Here is a 20215-nt window from a genome sequence, read left to right as displayed (position 1 = left end):
ACTGCTCAGTGTACCAGCACCAGGCACAGGGCAGCACTGGGTGAGTGACAGCACATTGCAGCTTGCTGTGCTCCCCAGCTGCCCTTTCAAGACTAAGAGCATTATTATGTTCCCAGCATGCAAAAACTGGCAGTTCCATATCCTAGAAAAAAGTAATATTTTTATTAATGGTACACACACAAAAAAAGGTTAAAGTACTTATACTTTCATCATAGACATTGTATCACAGGTGCTGGTATTACACATTCTACTTGACTGATGACAATGTATGAAAGGCTTAGATCATGACAGTTGTGCTGAGAGCACAACTAATTCAACTCACAATAAATTTACAATTCACTGTGACGTTTCCATCTAGACGGTTATTCAGTTTTTGTTTTGACTGGAAAGATTCAAGCAATTACATAGTATTAGTTTTAATGATGACATTTGCTCATCAAAAAAAGTAAGATATTTAAGGAGATCACCAGGCATTTGATCACATTTAAAACAATTAACCAATGGGCTTCTTAAACGTTTTCCATGGCACTACTTCTGAGGCTGAAAACTTGACTTTCTTTAACATAAACATATTAATGGTTCCTTTTGTGCAAAAAATTAATACAAAAATATGAAACAGACACACACATAACTATGCCTCTTGATTAGCATTCACAGAGAGTCCAGCATTCACACAGAATCTTAGAAAACTACACTGTATGGATGCTGAGCAATCAGCAGAGCAAATGAAAGAAACCACTTATGAGGCAGAGAGTTACACCATCTCAGCAAAATTTACAAAAATAGAATCTGAAATCTTAAGACAGTTGTATCTATGGAAAATAAATGCACCAAAGGCACTCCTGAATTTGTAATTTCAACATAGCTATCACCCAGCTATCACCCATCAGGTTCAAGCCTGGCGCTCTGACAGAGTTTGCTTATTGCATAGCTTTATTGCTTATCAATATTGCTAATTGTAGAGCTGCAAGAACAAGAATGTGGCTACTTTGTGTAGCCCAGAGGTGGTTATTTTTTAAGACCTCCTCTATTCAAGCAACTCTGCCCTGTGCCTCTCCTCCCTGCAAGATGGGAAACAGAAAACCTTGCAGGATTCAGCTACATGAAGGACATGAAGGATTGGGGCAGCTGAAAGCCCTTGTTTCTGAGGGGGACCAAGGAAAGGGGCGGGGTACAGAACAAGTAAGACTCAGCTCACTAAATTTCAAGTGTTTATAGATGCTGCACTGGAGCTGGTCATGCCAGACTCCTTTGAGAGCATATACAGAAAACCAGACATTTTAGGGGGCACTTAGTTTTTCCTATTTCAGACATTTACTTGAGGATGTTTAAGCCATGTGTGGAAGTGAACATTTCCTTCTGCTGCCTAGAAAGCAAACCTGAAGTGATGAACTGACAGCTATGCTGTGGACACCTAGATTTGTTTGAACTACTCCCATCCTTTCTGATTGCAGCTCCTGGTCCGCTTTGAAAAATGGCCTCTTTCTAGCTGTCAAGGAGAGGGTTCATGTTCTAGATCCCAAATCCCTCTCCAGCTCCTGAAGTACAGCTGTATCATATAGGTCTACTGAGAAAAACACAGTCTGAAAGAGATGGACTCATGGGATTCCTTGAAGAGCTAAGCAGTGGGAATTACTGGCTGGAAGATTTGTGCTCAAATCTTTCTAGATGCAACCTTGGGTCTTTATTTTTTAAATCAAAACTGGAACAATACATGATGTCAAATATTCAGTCATCAGCATTTGCACAGAAAGATTTGTCTCTGGACCATAAAGACTAGGATTGGAGAGGGGCTTTTTGCCCTCTACAGAGTGTCCCCTGGCACAAATCACTAAACTTTAAATGGCATTCTGGTAGCCTGCTACCATCGAATGGTAACTAACTGAGAAAAGTCACTCTCTTGGGATTTTGGCCATGGGCAAACTTTGGACCAGAAACTGCTTGAGGCAGACTGGGAGAGCGTTCACCTTGGCTAAAAGGGGATTCCATCACATTTCTTGACATTGCTCCCAAGTTGGGTATAAACATATGAAGCACTCCATGAAGCACAGTATAGGGTGAAGGCCTATAGGCAGGCATGGAACATAAAAATACTTCTTGTGCAAGAATAAATAAAACTATTTTCAACTACGTACATGCTGTTAAAGAATACTGTAAACTGCTACTGAAACCCATCACAATTTCTCCACCACCTTCTCAGTAACTTTTTCTCCTGGATTCTCCAGTCAATGACAAAGGTTCAATTCCTATGAGCTAATTCCTGATTTGTGACTGTAATCCCTGCATAAATATATTAAAATTGCCTGTTTCAACACATGCCAGAGATGTTCCAACACGATAGCTCTCTTGCTGTGATATATACCCAGAGCTGTGAGTTTTTCAACATCCAAGAAAAACCAAGCACAATATAAATGCAACTCAGTTCTTCCAAACCCATCTATTGGGGAGGTTGTGCCTCACAAGGATCACTACTGAGAACTCTGGAGACAGGATATGGTTACTAGATTGGATCCTGTGTGTGACCTTTCTGAAGTGATGACCCCTTCAGAATGCAGTGGAGTATCTCTACCTAGGCAGAAGAACCTGGTCCCTAACATGGTATGCCTGTAGGTTAAAGACAACTGATGCCCTCAAAATGTTTTCCTGGTGAATTATTTCTTTTCCAGCAATAAATACTCCTTCAGTGGAGAACTTTAATTATGCAAAAAGCAAATCAACCCTACCAGTATAAAACCTGGAGGTTTTTTTCTATGCCCCTTGAACATCTTTCCCAGTTAATGTTTGGAGTCCAGACAGAAGAAAGCAGATGAGCCTTGTCAAAGAAATCTCCTCACCCTGCCCTGACCATGAACTCTAGAAAAGAGCTGTTCAGACAGAAGAGTGTTAGTAGAATAACTTTTAAAGACAGAATAATGGGTCAAACTTATCTACTTTTATACATAAATCCTACATCACATCTATTCCTAATTAATTCAGTATTTAAGTCTGGCTATGCTCTGAGAGAGAACACTTTACACCATCAAATCTAATCAAATGGTAGAACTATAAATAAAGTCACCAAGAGCTACAGCAACCCTGATATTCCTGCCTGGAAGAGCTTTTGGATATTTTAACATGCTCTGTAAACAGGAAATCCATTTGCACACACCTGTGTTAAGATAACTTGTCAATCTGACAAGTTCTGCTCTGAAACCAGAGAAGTCATCGCAAATAAATGGATTCCCAAGACACTGATTCTTTTCCCAAAGACACAAAATCCACTATTAACACACCACCCCCACCCCCCCCCAGACTTTTAGTAGTGTTTCACACTGACATTTTCCAATCACCACATAAAATCAAAGGTACCCAGTTAACCCAAGCTTCAAAGGCAGGAACCGTTTTGGGCACCCACCCAATCTTATATAACCATGAAACTTCTGTGCTTCACAGATCACGGAATTAAAGCAGAAAGACAACTGCCTCCTCTGGGCTGAGCACTGACCTGGCTCGACCTGAAGTAGAGTCAAGCTTCCATCACACAGAGAATTTCTGCTAGGATGGCCAGACATGTAGGGCTTCCAAGAATTAAAACATCTCATTTCTAAGACTCCTGGTAAAGTGAACCTTTTGAAGTGATTGGACATCAGAAACTGAATTTTTGCAATATGAAAAATGGCTGTATGGGTAAATGCAGTAAACTATATGTGAGTGTCTGCCTGTGAGCATCAAGAATATCTATAAATATTAAGTAATTTCAAAGGAATTCTCAAGGTAACTTTGAGGATAAAACCACAAGAGTTCATTGAACAGATACTGTAGTTTAATCTTTAGCCTTTTGAATGTCTTAACTCTATGGCACTACAGTTAAATATTTGTAGACTTCAGTCTGCAAATCTAAGCAAATTGTCCAATTTCAGTAAATTCAAGCAAGCTGAGACAGACCTGAGGACACACAGAGGCCACACGTACTGAGGTCTAAGTAACTGTACTGAGGTTTGTACAAAAGGAAACAACAATTCAACTTCAGCATTGCACAGTCTTTTTGTGCTGTACTCAAAGTTATAACAAATAACAGACATACTTAGCACCTAACACCACCACAGAAATCAATACAGATATAAACAAATATCATTTTGCACTATTGGACCCCTTTTGGAAGTTATATGGAAATCACTTCTAAAAACTGCTTATCAAAATAAAGAAAAGCTGGCAGAACATTCCAAAGCCTAATGAAAATGGTAAAAACATGTCACAGTGGATAAAAAAATAATTGTAGTTTGACAACATGCCAGTGCCTTAGAGATCCCATCATCTCTGACTTCCTGGGATTGTTTTTTGTCTTTGTCTTTTCTTGGCAATTTGAAGAAAATTTAACATGCAATAAACTGGCTAAAACGGAGTGGTCAAAAATCACTCAAAATTTAATTTAAATTCCGGTACATGTACAAAAGAAAAGACAGCGTAAAAAAAATTAAAAAAAGGGTTATTCAAATATGAACCTGTAAAATTCTCACCAGTGAGATTGATTTGCTGAGGAAGCAATCACTTCTGGTATGTTTTGGTGAAAGCCATTCACAAGCACAGGGAGCAGACGCTTTGTACTGAAGAAGAAATTAATTGGGTGCCTCAATTCCCCTTTTCCTTTCTCTCAGTGTGTCAGACTGGTTGTTAGGAAGCAAGTTGGGACAAGCAAGTAGTATGAGGTGCTTGTTTTCATCTCTTCTATCTCTGTTCTATTTTAAGACTTGCCAAAATGGTTATTACTTATGTTCATTTAATTTATATGCCATCTAAAGTATGAAGAGTACTCTGGGTAATAAAAGTTATACAATCGAGATCTAATTCCTTTGTCACACTGTTTACATTAAACTGCTGCTCCTTCTCTTCTTGGAAACAAAGTCAGCATTGGACTGGCCGATAGCCCTGGGGAGCAGAAACACTGCCTGACTGATGCCTGTGGGTCCAAGGCCAGGGCCTGTCCTTGCTTCTCATCTGTCCACTCGTGTCCTGCAATGCTGCTGTGACCTGGCTCTCAGCCAGCTGAACCCAACCTCCCTTCCTGATCCCTGAAAAGCTCTGGAAAATTGCTTTTAAGAGTGTGACTCAGGTGTGCTCAGACTCTCTCCTATCCATATGCAAAGCTCCTGCTGGAGAGTTTATGTACCAAGAGGGCTCTGCAAAGCTGGGTGAAAGTTTTAAGCTGAAATTTTTTAAAGAAAAAAAAAAGATTCAGCAACACTGAAATGTTTAGTGAAGTGATACCTGCTCTGACAGTGGTAGCATTTTATTTAAAACTGTCATTCATATTTATTGATATTTTAGGAAATACTCAAGCTAAATTTTGTCCTTTCAAGACCAAAGGATAAATTTTTAGATTGAAAATGATCTTTCATCTACCTTAATAGCTCGCAAAAAAATTTTATTTTTTTAAAATTTATATTAATATTTTTCCATAAGTATACTGAGTTCTGCATATTTCATTCCTTATTATACAGAATTTGGAGTATCCAAGGGCCATTAGCTGTATTGCAGACTTACACAGCTATCTGATATACAGCTTTTTTTATAAATACACTAACACAATCAGCTGCAGTAAAAGCAGCAAGTTTTATTATTATTATTATCATCATCATTATTATTTTCCTCGGAAAACTCTCATAAACAACAGGGTTTTGTCCTAGGTTAGGTTTATTGCTTTTTATTTGGATTCTGTTGCTAATAGTTCTATTCCTAGCCAAAAAAAAGTTACTGAAAAAACTCTCAAAGTTTATCTTCCCATTCACATGCAGAAGTCCTAATAAGATTAAAATAATGTCTCTAGATCTAATGCTTCTTTGGATTCACTAAATGAACCTTTTTTAAACTCAGCCTACCAAAACCTTATCATCAAAAGTATGATTTTTAAAAATGTTCTATAAATGAAACAAAAAAAAACAAACCACAAACCAAAAAACCCATAACTTCCCCCCAAAAAACATACAAACAACAATAAACCACCAAAAAAACCAACCCTAACCAAAAAAACCTTCAAGATTTTTTACAAAGTCATTTTAATTTAATTTAATTTATTTTATTTATTTATTTTATTTTCTAAAATTTACCAAACTACACAATTTCTTGGTCCTACTGAACCTAGAGATATGATATCTGAAATATTGTGCTGATCAGGCTATCTAAATTTAAAAAAATCAAAGTTTATGTTAGATAAGAAAAGGTCTGCTTCTGAAAGGAAAAAAAAATCAGGTCTAGCAAAATGAAGCTCAGTCATTTGACTCTAAACAAAGAGGGACTTATTCTTGCATGAGAAAGGAGTGAACTCCTGCGCTCAGAGGAAGAGCATTTTTCCTCTGAATCACTACAGGTACTCTCAAATTCTACAAGTTCCAGAACACAATCTGTGGATCTAATCAGGCAAGTATATGAAGAGTAATAAAACACAAGTTTTAGACTGACATTCTCTTAAAGAGAGGCACTTACATAGAAATTTTTAATGTGAAGATAGTACAGTTTTCTTCCCTCTTGGTAGTCCTTTGGCTCCACTCTATTTCCTTTTTCTGTCATAGTTTTGGTATCCTTTCAACTCTGTGTTTATGCTTGCACAAAGTAAAGCTTGTGAACATAGTGTGAATCAGATAAGAAAGCAAATAAAAATCTTCTTTAAACAGAGCTCAGTTAAATATAGCCAGAATTATAAGTAGGCCTTTTTCTAAGACCTTTCATAAGAAAATACAATGTAAACATAGCAGAGAAGCTACACTTATTAAATACATTTGGAATATTTTGAAATTATACAAGATATGCATGACACAGTTTAGGCATAATCAAGATTATACTTTTGGAAAGCTATAAATTTTCCTAAACCCCAAGCTACTTACATATTGGAAACAGCCCTAAGAACAGTTATGGCTGCAGTTATATCTGTATTTAAAAATCTAGGGAGAAGTTGCAAACACAAAAGCAGAGCAATACTTTTGAGTACAAGTCAGGCAACTGCATAATAGGAGAAGAAGTCACAATTTGCATTTCAGGAAAAAGGAAAAGAACCACATGTAGCACTAATTCAACAGAGCAGTGGGACTTTGAAAATACTAGCCCTTATTAGGAAATCTTTTGGAAGATGAGTAACTGGAACTGAACTGTGTTTCTATTCAGGGTAGTGAATTCCTCAGCAGGACGGCAACAGTAAATAAAAGAGAACATGCTTACATTCACTCAAAAGTTTCAAAGAATTGAGTATCATTACTAGAAAAAAGACTTCCTCTTATGAAAATAATCAGGTATTTTTATTTTTTTTCAATATTCTTCATCTGTTTGCTCATTTCCCTCCCCTTCTTCCCCACCCCTTGCTGCAGAAATATTTGGGTGCAGGAGCAGCTCAGAGGTTTCCTGGGACCAGGGTTGCTCTTTCCTGTGGGTGTCAGGTGCAGAGCCCAGATCCTGACACCACCCCTAAGGCACCATGGCCATCCCTGCTGCCTCACTAAAGACTTTTTTAGACTGACTGAAAAGATAAATCCTTCTAAATGTCAATCTTCTTACATTCTTCTTTTTGTGCAACAGAGCCATTATCCTCATAGATCATCACAATTATGCAGAGCAAGCTCTAAGGGCCTGCTCTGGCAAAAAAACCCCAACCCAGATAGGGAAGACTGTCACAGAGATAATACTGAACAAACAAGCAAGGCTAATGAGGGAGCTGCAGGACAGACCACCACACTTCTGCTAGGCTGCTGAAACTTACTTTTCAAGTACACACAGTCTAAAGTTACAGAAAAGATTTTGAAACCCTATAGACTTAAGATAATGAAACAGAGATAGCTGTAGGTAAGGAAGCTCATGTGTAAATATGAAGCATTCTTGCAGAGGTCAATGCCCAACACAAGCAGATACTTGGAAATGCTCCTTTAAGAAGACAGAAAACAACATGTGATTTACAGTAGAGCAGGTTAAACCTGTGAGGTAAAGCTATAGCTCTAAGACTCATACTAATTCTGAATTCCAAGCTAATTTTCTGAATCTGCCATTAGAAAATCTGGTATCTTGTAGCATTCCACTTGGATGAACAAGAGATGGCAATACAAAAATGTAATATCAGAAAAGAAATCTTATGAAAACAGCAAAAGGGTATTATGCTTGAAAAGAAACAACAAGAAAAAAGGGTGCTTTCCCTATTGTGCTAAATGCTCTGAGAGATTTAAGATACTTTTCTCTCTGTTCTAACTGTTGGAAACTTTATTGTAATTTTGATACACATATAAAAGTTATTTATAACCAATTTATACTGATTTGCTATTATAGCAGTTTCTGATAGTGTTGTCCTTCAGATTCAAATATCTTCTGCATTTTTTTATCTGAAAATTTTCATTACTCATTCTGAAAGGAATGAACTTGTAATCTAAATTGTCACAGCTTTTCACTCTGCTTATTCTGCGAACATTCTGTGATTCAGTGAGTGCTACTCAGAAAGACTATTCTACCCTCAAGTTCCCCCATCACTGAATCCCAGAATGTTCACAGAATAAGCTGAGTTGGAAGGGACCCACAAGGATCATCGAGTCTAACTCATGGCCCAGCACAGGACCATCCACAAGAGTCCTTCCCCTGGATTACCAGGAACTGACATACTTTCTAAATCACTTTCATCATCCTATTCTAGCAGCATATTCTAGCTCTCAATCAAATAACAACAAAATCTGCCTGTGAGTTTTGTCTTTAATTCAACGAACGGACATTCTCTGGCTTGTTTTAACAAATGTAGTTGATGCCTCCCTCCTTGCTGGTTTCTTCTTGACATCCAGTATTCCCTATTGATTCCTATGCTTTCTATGCAGTCTAATAATAATAGATGATTTACTGAATTCTAGATAAAGTATTTTAAACTTTTGTCTAGCACTTTTTTCTTATCAAATAAGCACAATTTCTTTCATTACAGTAATAAAAAAAAATCACATTATGAGGTAAAAGAATCATGGTTAGAAATACATCCTTGTCATTCAATCAATCAATCTGAAATGTCAGGAGAAAAAAAAGCCTGACAACTGCATGAAAAGGTTGCCACAATCCTTGTAAAAAAGAAACAGAATTATGCAAACAAGCAATGGTGTTCTCAAGAAAGACAACAAACAAACCATCCCTATCCCAAAGGCCTTCACCCTCCAGCATATGTTATTTCTTATTTCTATCTGCTTTTTCTGTCCATCCTATCTAGATCTGTAGGAAACCTCTCATTTTACCATAAAATTACTACAAGGATGGACAGAAAAATAGTTCTACCAGCATTTCAAAAAAAAAAAAAAACCAACAAAAAACCTTGAGAAAATTAAGAACAGATTAACAGACTGGGGGGTGGAGGGAATGTGTGGTTTTGACTGTTTGTTTGTTTGCTTGTGTTTGGTTTTGTTTTGTTTGGGTTTCTTTTTCTTTTTTTCTTTTTTTTTTTTTTTTAATGCCAGTGTCTGCTTTGAAATGAGGTAGCTCTGAGTCTGGAAGGCTCAATTTAAGCATTGCTTTGCTTAAATTTCTGTTTTCAAGCAAGGGGTTTTTTTTGCACAACCCTGACTGCTTGTTAACAGTCACTAAGTACCTCCAGTGAACCATCACAGTCTCCATCAACAGAGTAATGGATGAGGTTTTATTTTCTAAATCTTTACCTTAACTTCTATCATCCAGCCATGACAGAAAGCTGCCTTGAGACCAGTCTTGGAAGGTGAAAGGTGGGACAATCAACTGGACGAGGAAGAGCTCTTTAAGCTGCAGTGAGCTCACAAAAAGAGCATAGATACACTGTGGGATGCACCCCTATCAGAACTTTACTGCTCAGCAACAATTTTTCCTCACTTAGATGATACAATTTTATCTGAAATTGGGAATTTGGAGCTTAATTCAAAAGAACATAGAGAAAGTCACTTCTTTTTAGAGCAAATTACAGATAATGACAGAACATATACCTTAGCAGGAAATTCTAATTTTTATATAAGGAAATATGTTCTAATTTAGTGTTTCTGCTCAGGTTGCAAGTTACTTCCTGAGGGAAGCAGACAAACACTTCAAGATTCCCTCCAAGTATCCACTTCAGAGACACACATAAATGAAAATAATTTTTCTTCATTCTGTTTTTACCTTGTGACAACACTTGATTTCAGCTCTGCTTCATGGTATGTAATTTGTCTTTGAAACATTAATGCCTATGGCTTCATTTCAGGTTGTTGATGTTGAACTTCACCAACAGAAGATGGAAAGCAAATAACTTTGGTTCTTACACAGAGAAATCTCATTATGGTGTGTGGTTCACACCATAAACATGGCAAGGTATGTTCATTGAGAAAATTGACCTGGTATCAGTGTAATGTCAAACTAGAAATGCTGCCCATTCTTCTAAGCTCCTTAGCTCTCCTTCTCTACATCTCTTCCACTCTCATCTGTTTCAAAATAGTTGCAAGCCACTGCTGGCACTTAAAGAGAAGAAAAATATGCTTCTACAAATAGTGCTTCAGAAAGATCATCTATCTGCTGACCAGGGGTAGAAAGCAAAAGGGAGGAGTTCTTTTGCTTTCTTAAGGCACATGTCTGCATGTAGCAGAACTGAAAGGGATCCAGGGATGGGAATACTTCTTTTTATCTGAGATTAAGGTTTTCCTTCCCTCCAGGACTCATTTCACCGATGATACCCGCCCTTTGGAGTGATTGGGGATAGATTGCTTCTATCCACTTTGAAATGCATTAGTATGTCTCTATATATGGTACAAATTGTGTGATAAAATTCTTCCCTCCTATTACAAAAGTTCTTATCTCATTCAAAACAAACCCAGAACCCCAAATCAAAATGTGATATGATCAATACTGGCCTCATTGATATGGAAACTAGAAGGTAAGATTTTCTGTAGAAAGGAATAGTGTTGTAACACAAAATCAAGACAACTGATGATGATTTTTTACTCTAAGCTAGTTCCCTTAGAATTTTTCCTTGATTTAAAGTTTAGTTGCTATATTCAGAAAATTGGCAGTTACATATTTCTTCTGTATATATGTGTATATTTATTTACCAAAATAAGGCTGACAAAGAAAGCTAGAAAAGTTGCATTACAGCTAAAATGGTTATGTATGCCTGGAGCTATTTTCAATTTTCTGTGGTCATTTGGGGAGTTTTGCTTCTTTTTTCTTTCCTTTTCTTTTTATTCTTTGTAACTGTGATAACATAAGAAGAGCTGGATTTTCATTAGGAATATTGTCAGAAGAAGATTAAAAGCTTTTCCTGGTGAACTGTCTAACCTATCCAATTTGTGGGCACAATGAACAAATACATATTAAGTAGGCATTTCACAGAACAGTTACTACAAGTTTTATGAAATCTTAAACACAAAAGGAAGGTGCATCAAAAATCCATAATGTCATTGCAGGTTTACATAAAAATAGAAACCAATTCTTTCACTAATCATTTATAAGGCTCATATTCTGAATAAATATTTTCCAACAGCACTGAACAGGGTGTGTAAAATAATCATTACTGGTCCCTCTAACTTCAGCATGCAAGGATCTGCTCCACATGTGCAATGAAATCCATGTGTGTATGTGTAGACACAAACATGTGTACACAGGTTCACACACACACACTCCTTTTTCAGCTGAATAGAAAATCAAATAATAAATAATAGCTACCTTGCAGCAGTTCCATACACACCACTTCCATTTTTATATAACATCAAGCCCATGCAGTATGTTAAAAGGAAGAATTATTTACAAAAAGTCAAGTTCAGCCATTTTTGACCATTTCTTCAAGTGCAAACAGCAAGACAGTAATAAACTTTACTGGCTTTGCAGACAGGAGTAACTAGAATTTCAGATCTACTCAATTAATAAGAATATAGAACCTATACTTTTAAAAAAAATCAGCATTTTTATTTCTGATATTCTATTTTGAGTTTTCAGAAACAAACAACTATGTCATGCTTCCCTCACTTATAATCATGCATGTCATAGAAATAAAACCTGAACAACTGATGGAGGCTACACACTTATTTCTATATTTTTATACTTCCTTTAAAATACATATACTGCATCACCAGCACACCTCCAGTTCCTGAGGTTCCTACTTGGCACCACTTTTTGAGGCCCATAAATTTTCACACCAGTTCCAAAACTTCAGAACTTGACTATTAGAAACAATTTTCACATAATAAATTTAAAAGAAGTACCCAGTATATATTACATTGTCATAACAGAAATTTTCTATAATCTCAATAGTGGAGACATTAATAAGTTGCACAACACATTAAAATGAAATAGACATTTTTAGATTTCTCCTCTCATCTTGTATAATACAGAATGGAAGGGAAGTGGGTCTCTGATTTAGAACATGAGTACTTAGCCTCCAACCATGTCGTTTGGAAAATCTATCAAGTCTGATGTGCATATTGTTCTAAAAAATGCATGAATTTAGTTCGCTGATTTTTGACAAAACTCAAAATTAGTGACTGACAAAAAATGACACATTTTTATTAGCTCTGATTATGCCATAGATAATACTCTCAGCCTGAGTCAAAACAAGAAAAGATAAAGATGATTCTGAACTGTTTTACCATCATGAATAATACATAATCATGTTTTTCATATTTGATTTGCTCTTTGAGTTTCAGGAAAACTTTAGAAGTTCCATTCCTTGCAAAATTCCTATTGTTTTGAAATTTACTCTAAGCAAAACTTGGAGAGCTATAGTACATTTCTACGAGGATTAGGAAAATGTGAGCTTTAAATAGAAGATACTGAGAAGTGCTTGGAAGTCACAGCTAAGATTCTAAGTGGATCAAAATATCAGCATAGAAATCCTTTCTACATGACAACACCACTTTTTATTACTTACAGAGCACGCCATTGATTCTGATACATCTAAAATAGCATCTTACTGTGTACAACTATCTATATTCTAGTCTCATACTTAGTCACAGTGCATTCTTGAACAACACAATGTTAATTACAGTTCTGGGCTTCAAATACACCAGTTTAATTTATCATTTGGTTCAACTGCATGATTATATACTTTGTGGCTTAAAATTCATGAGTAGTGTAGAAAAGTATAACAATCTTCTTATTAGAGCTGACCAAGTTTAATGTAAAAGAATCAATTCTACTGCTCACCTGGCAATCAAAGAAAATCAGGGGAAAGGGGGAAAATATTTGATGATATAAATAAACAATATTGTTACTTACCTTATTTTAGATACCCTGACTATGTGAGAGGAATGCTGAAATATGAGTGCATTGCATGCTAGGCTGAAGCTTTTTCTTTTTGTTTTCCTTCTCTTAGTAAGAAAGGACCCTTAGGGTCAGGTCCTGCTCCCAATGAAGACAAAAGCAGAAGTCTTCACTGGGGTTCAGGAGCAGGACAGGGGCTTTAAAACATTCTTCTTCCCTTTTTTACCTTTCTGTATAGGCTTTTGTTCCCAGAGGCTATGCTGATATGAAGCTTTTAAGATTTCTGGAGTCACAATAAAGAGTTGGAAGGCTTATGCTCCTAATGAAGCATCATGTTATCATCTAATTTATCTGAAATCACTGACCTCAACTTGCCAGTATTACTTACAAAAAATAAAGTATTGTATTAGCTCTTGACTTAAAAAACAAAAGTAATCTTTAAAAATGTATTTTATGCCACTACAGGTACAACCTCTGATCCGAGTTGCATAACTGCCATTCATTTGCTCAGATTTCAGTTCCCACATTCATACATAAAAAGCTTGTCTTAGCAAACCATTATCCACTGCTGATACCAACATGTCTCTTTGCATTGCCTGACCTACCTGTAAACAAGGCTTCTAGGAGACAACAGTTTCCATTGATCACGACAGAAAGTAACTACACCACATATTCTAAAAGATATTTGTATATTGTTTCTTGCAGATGTTTAATAATAAAAGAAAATTATTATTATCTCGGAAATTTATTTACAGCTGGAAAATCTTCTCTCTTGAGCAGTCTATATGCATATACATGTAACACAGATGCCACAGATGAAATTATGGTAAACCATGTTTGGTGAGAGTCCTGTTTCCAAAAAGTGTGTGCCTCACTCACCTGTTTGACTAAGTTGAGATGTGCTTCTGCTCCTTCGAGACACTATGGCAACCACCTTGGCACTAAAGCTGGAACGCCTTTTCTTCCCACCTGTTCCAACCATGCCGACAGCCGTGTCCGACTGGCTCCCGTCAATGTGCTCCAGCTTGTACATCTCTCCGCTCACACTTGTGCTCTTTGTGATTCTCCCTGAAGTCCCCATCCGTCTGCCTTGCATTTTAGGAGTAAATGTACTACAGTTACAAAGTAAAAACAAACACGTTAATTTGTCTGTGTAACAGCATTTGCAAAAGCCTTACTTTTTTTAAATCAGTGAATTAATTTTAAGTCTTGATACATTTCCATTTATTTGGTTCAGAAGTAAAAGCTTAATTTGATGCTCCTCAGAGTACATATTTCCATACATATGGAGTACATATTTGTACATGAGTACATATTTGTTTGTCCTCCACTTTGAGAGGAACAAATAAAATGAACACTTCCCCATGTTTTTGAGAGCAACAGAGAGACACTTAAAAGTTATGTGAAGCTTTCCTCTATATCCCCACAATACAGAAACAAATAAAACAGCAATTTTACAAGCAAAGAAAATTAATGTGGGGCAGTAGTTTAACACATGCCTCTTATCAGTGCTGTTCACCAAAGCGTAAAGCCTAACAGAAATAAAGATATCATCTAAATTTTCATACTTTTCACAGAGATCATGTAATATGTAGTATTTTTTAGGTCTTCAATCTCTCACTTCATTAAAGGTAAGTGCAATAATCACAGTATGAAGGCAAAATAATTTTGAGGCAAAATCCCTAATAACCCACTAGAATTTTCACTGATTGACAGAAAAATGAATCACTCTGGCAGTTCCGTTTGAGTTCCTTCTTGAATTGCATTTGAATGTTTCTATACAAATCTTTTCTCTGCTCCACTGTATAGAGGCAGGATAAAGTGTTCACAAACACGGTTTAGATAACAGTCTCAAATACACACAGGACATACTAATACCCAATCCTAAGTCTGCTGTGACCAAACAATGCCCTAGTTCTAAAGGCAATATAAAGTTAGTTGTCACTCTCTAGACATGCAGAAACTTAAGTTGCAGCTGGACTCACTTCAGATGCAGTTGTCAAATCAGCCAAGCATGTAGGAAATTCCTTGACCTTGTATTGCTGATTAATAGATCTACTGGTAACATGCTATTTTAGGAAATTCTTTTTTCAGCTTTTCAGTATTTTGAAGTCAAATTCATTTGTTAACCAATAGTCCTGTGGTCTCCCCCAGCAAGTTCCCTCCCCAGCAGATGCAATGGCCTGCTCCTGTCCCCCATTCCCATCCACCCCTCACTACCTCCCCCAGTCAAAATTAGAAAGAGTGGGGTTAGAGGCTTTTTTATGTCATGGCAAGTTTTAGACAGATAGGAAATCAGGCCAGGGAAAAATGAAGGGTCAATGAGAGGTCAATGATATCCTGTAACTTCTATGGATCTGGGCCCTGGTGGAGTTTCAATTGGTCCTGTCCCAAGACAGAGCCAGGAAAGTATAAAAAATTGTATCCCTAAACTACAATTAAAACAGTGTTGCCCTGTTTTACTGGCAGTTTCCAAGAGTTACTAAAGCCTGACCATAGATAAGAGCACATAAAAAGACACAGTACTCTTTGAAAATGAAGTTGGAAAAGTTAAGTCTTTGACTAGACAACACTTAATAGAAAAATCACTACTTAGACAACACTTAATAGAAAAATCACTATCAACCTCTTCATAGGCTTTTAAGTATCTTCAGCACTTAGAATCTACTTCTGTTAAGCTCAGATACAAAAAACACCTATACCATCAAACACAACAAGCTGCTTGATGCACTGAAGTATTCAATAACACATTTTAGTGGACTACCTGAGGTACACTGAGCTTAAAATAGGTTTTGTCATGTTCCCTCCTGTCCCAGAGAAACTTTATTGACTGGCTTTTGGGTTTGAAAGGCAAAAATATAAGACATGTATTTTAAAGTTTCCATTAAGAATTCCTTTGTGTTTTATCACCATTCTCCCCACCACACACTCTCTCACATAAATGTGGGCACAAACACAAACATACTCAATTATTCAGGAAGAATTTTAGATGGGGAAAAAAAAAACCTTCAAAAATACCATCTCCCACACAGATATATACACAAGTCTCAATGAAAAGGCCTCCAGGGTGAGAGAAGGCAACACTGCCCACTGGTTTCTTCTCTGGAGCAAGAGACACTTCACTATTTCAAGGTTCAAGGAGAGGGCAGAATCACACAGGCCTCACTTTGAGAGATCTTCCTTCCTACTCTGATTAGACATGGACAACTCCTTTCCACGTGGATAATTTCTTTCCAACAGCACTGGGAATTGTATTTCAGTGACTGCTTCTACGTCACTGAAATACAATTTCACAAAGCCCCTCCTTTTCTGTAGTCATTTTGTTCCCATTTTTGAGCCCTGGAGTTGTCAATTCTGTCAATTGTTGAGTTTATGTGTCAATATGTCAGTAAGAGAGGGGAAAGAAACTGAAAATACTTCTTTTGATAGCATCTCTTGCTACATTAACATGTGCGTTGCTGACATACTAATCTATAAACCTATAATTTCCAGCACTAAAGTTCAATGGACTATAAAATCTGCCATGCAAATAAAGAATTATTTATCATATTATTGAATTTGCTCTACTCAATTTCAGGTGTTTATGAACATAATAAATACTTACATCATGATGTTTTTATCCTAGCCTTCACTTTTTTTTTTTTTTGTACAATTTACCTGAAATACTCTGATCTCACTTTATTTAATATGTATTTAGGAGGCAGTGATGTCCATCAGCTGAGCAATAAGAAAATAAAGCATTGTAACTTTTGGAAAAACATCTTTGATGTATGAATTCACTAATTCAGGGAACACAGAAAGCTTCTGAATAGTACAAAAAAAATGCTTTTTTCAAAGACTCATAAATTTAATTTTTGATTCTTTGCAGGGAGAGGGAACTAGAAGATTTATCTTAATTTTAAAAAATGGGAGAAATTTAGAATTTAAATTAATCTTGTACTTGTTTTTACCTTGCAAATATGAAGTCCTGCTCTCCTAGGAAACATGTTCTAGTGTGCTAGTACAAAACAGCTATTAATTTACTAGACATAGGCATAATGGGATAGGACCAAGGATCCTTCAGCTTCCTCTTGTCATAACAAAGCAAACTGATTAAGTTTTCTTTGCGTTCATCTAATCCCTGTGCTAGTTTGTTATTTTTCATTAACTGAAACAGTCTCAAAAGAATGGGCATTTAAAATTCAGCATTCTTATACCGTCTAATTTATTACCCTTAGAATACAATGTTTTACCATTATGTTACTGATTATCACTTGAAGAAAAAGCTCCTAGCTCACACTCTTGCTTTATTCACTACTGTTAGAATTTAATTTATGAAGGACAAACAAGAAAAGGACATGCATGAATATAACCCTTTGCACTTAGCTATTTTGATAATAACATACCTAAATTTTTATTTTGCTTTCCAGACTTTCTGGGATTGTTAAAACATTCGTTTAAATGCAGATGCAAGATTTTGCAGGCTTATAGCTAAAATCAGTAAATTATTAAATTATATTTAAACCTAATTATCCTCACAAAATAAATAAATATTGTTTTCTGCAGAAGTATAATGAATATTTATCAGCATAAGTAATAATTAATTCACTAAATTTTTATTTACAAGTATTTTATGATCTTTAGCAATTCTTCTGATGAATAGTTCAGCAAAAGTCTTATGTTATTTCTAAGAACTTCTAATTACAGTCATAACAAAATAAGTGATGTGCATATTAAGAATGACAATCTATATAGACCTGTGTATTTCTTCACAGATATTCAGCATAGAAAAAGTGTAATTGGATTTCTAATTTTTTAATTTTATTTAAGTTAACTTCTAAAAAAAACTTCCCTTTAACACCAGCAAGAGCAGAGGATCCTCCCCAGCACTGGGGTCAGACACTACCCCCAGGTTCCTGCATCAGCAGGGAAGACACTGCTCCCTCTACCAAGGGAAAAATGCTTATTTTTCTGCCAAAACTTATGCAGTCGAGACAAATCCCCTCTAAAGTTGTAGCTGAACTACACAAGACATCAAGACTGTGTATTCACATGTCAGCCATCCGAGTTCTGAAACAAAGCAACACATTCAGTTTTGCAAGCTGCCCCTAACTGAAAGTTGTATCTGTGGGAATGGAGAATGAACTTTTAAGACAAAAAACTTAATAAAAGAGTAGTTTGAGTTACAAAATAGCATAAAATTAACCCTGAAACAAATTTTAGAAGATGAGCACGCTACAAGAGCATTGCGGATTATACTTGCTTATATTAAATATTATAATATTATATTGAGCACACCCAACTATTTAGAACTGAAATCAAGCCAAGTACCTGTATTAAATCATTATATATCTTTCTACATACAGATAACTACTATATACATATTCAAGATCCATAAAAGCATACTGGAAAAATAATTTCATTTGAGAAAACTGGTATATAGACATACACTCAGTAAATCTCAGTAATTACATAAAAAACCTGCACATTCCACCTGAAAAAGAAAGATAGTAAGACAGTGATAAGAAAGCTAGAAAAATACTTGTCCATAAACTCACCAATGTAATATCTGGAAGTATATCCTTTCATAGAGAAAATCTGAAATTATTAGCCATTGCTAAAATAACAGCATTTCCTTCATTTCTTAGAATTACTGAGGATGTATAAAAGAATATTTTAGGTGTTTATTTTCATGGGCCCTCATTTTTACTCCACCCATTTTCCCAAGAATGCAAGCCATGAGTAAATAAATGATGCCCTGTATTCCTTGCTGTGCAGATGATGCTGTAAGTTCTTTTCAGGCTGTTGCAGCAACTTGAATGTTCCAGCAGAATCTCTGGCCCCCACCAGCACAAGCCACTGAGCCTCCCCTCTCTCCTGCCGACTGCAGCACCACGTTCTCACTCACAGCCCCTGTGGCACCCTTTTGCAATGAGGTAGCTCATGAATACTAATAAGCCCCTAAACACATAATAGCTCTGGACCAAAGGGAAGATATTTTTATAATGAGAAACATTACATTTCTGAAAATGAGTGTCCTGTTATTAGTATTATATGATATATAATCAATAAATACAAACAATTAATTATCTATGAATTTCTCTGTCATTCTAAGAAAATATTTATACTTTATATTATATATGATATATTGCATTTGCTGCAAGATAAATTACTTTAAATTTTAAACTAAATATTCATAAATATTCATTAGCATTTAATACATTAATTGAAGCATGGCGCTTTTTGAACCAAAGGACGAATATATACCCTGTACTATAATTCTCTTTAATTAGTCAAAAGAATATTTTAGACCATAAAAGTTAGTTCAATCAAATAATAATTTCGTACAGTCTGTACCAACTGGAACTACATATTGATTTAACATGCACATTGATCATATATTAGATTGTACTAGGGTGAAATATGTCCTATAAAATAGCTACTAAAATCACAAAAAACCCCCTTGCTTCTGCTGCCAAGTCACCATATTAAAGTCCCATTGGTGTATTAAGATATTTGCAGATCAGTAATTTGTAAGTTATATGTGTTGCTGACAATATTCCTATACTGCATGGAAGTGCCTTTCAGTGCCACAGCTGCTCCCTGTGGGATGACACATCCCCAGCCCCACTGAGCTCAGTGTGCAAATCTCACTGAGCAAAGGGCTGGGGAAGATCCCATTACAGCAGCCTCTTCTGGAAGCATAACTGGTTAAAATCCTACTTTGGAAGATCAGGAAATTTCCATACTGGAATACAGCATGCCAGAATCTGGGCTGTGACAACGCTTTTCTCAGGAGCACACTGACCACTGAACTGCGTCAGCTTCACAGCTCTGACAGATTTCTACTTTTTAAACTTGGAAAACTTGCATTTCTCTATGAAATGAAAGAATAACAATTCAGAAAGTAAGCCTGAACATTATGAAAGATAAGCAGATCTTAACTGTGTTCCAAGCAAAAGATAAGCAGATTTTTTATTATTTGCCATGAACATTTCAACTTAATTTATTTTCTCTGAAACAAGCAGAGCAATTGCCGCTGTATATGGGAGCCCGTGTGTCTGCC

At 36.2% G+C, this 20215-nt stretch overlaps 1 protein-coding gene across 50 annotated transcripts in view; it reads right to left on the bottom strand.

The window, feature by feature from the left end:
• The window catches only part of RIMS1 (regulating synaptic membrane exocytosis 1), a 305873-nt gene that overhangs the window by 26130 nt on the left and 259528 nt on the right, over positions 1-20215 (bottom strand). For 39 of the 50 annotated variants that reach the window (XM_064412406.1, XM_064412356.1, XM_064412378.1 and 36 more), the window contains one exon: positions 14050-14282. The exons of the other annotated variants lie outside the window; for them this stretch is intronic. In XM_064412406.1, the coding sequence (XP_064268476.1) occupies positions 14050-14282 (233 nt within the window). The remainder of the gene's footprint in view (positions 1-14049; positions 14283-20215) is intronic. 50 annotated transcript variants of the gene reach the window in all.

This window comes from Passer domesticus, chromosome 3, assembly GCF_036417665.1.
Source record: "Passer domesticus isolate bPasDom1 chromosome 3, bPasDom1.hap1, whole genome shotgun sequence".
Classification (NCBI taxonomy): domain Eukaryota; kingdom Metazoa; phylum Chordata; class Aves; order Passeriformes; family Passeridae; genus Passer; species Passer domesticus.
This window is presented reverse-complemented; position numbering and strand designations above follow the sequence as displayed.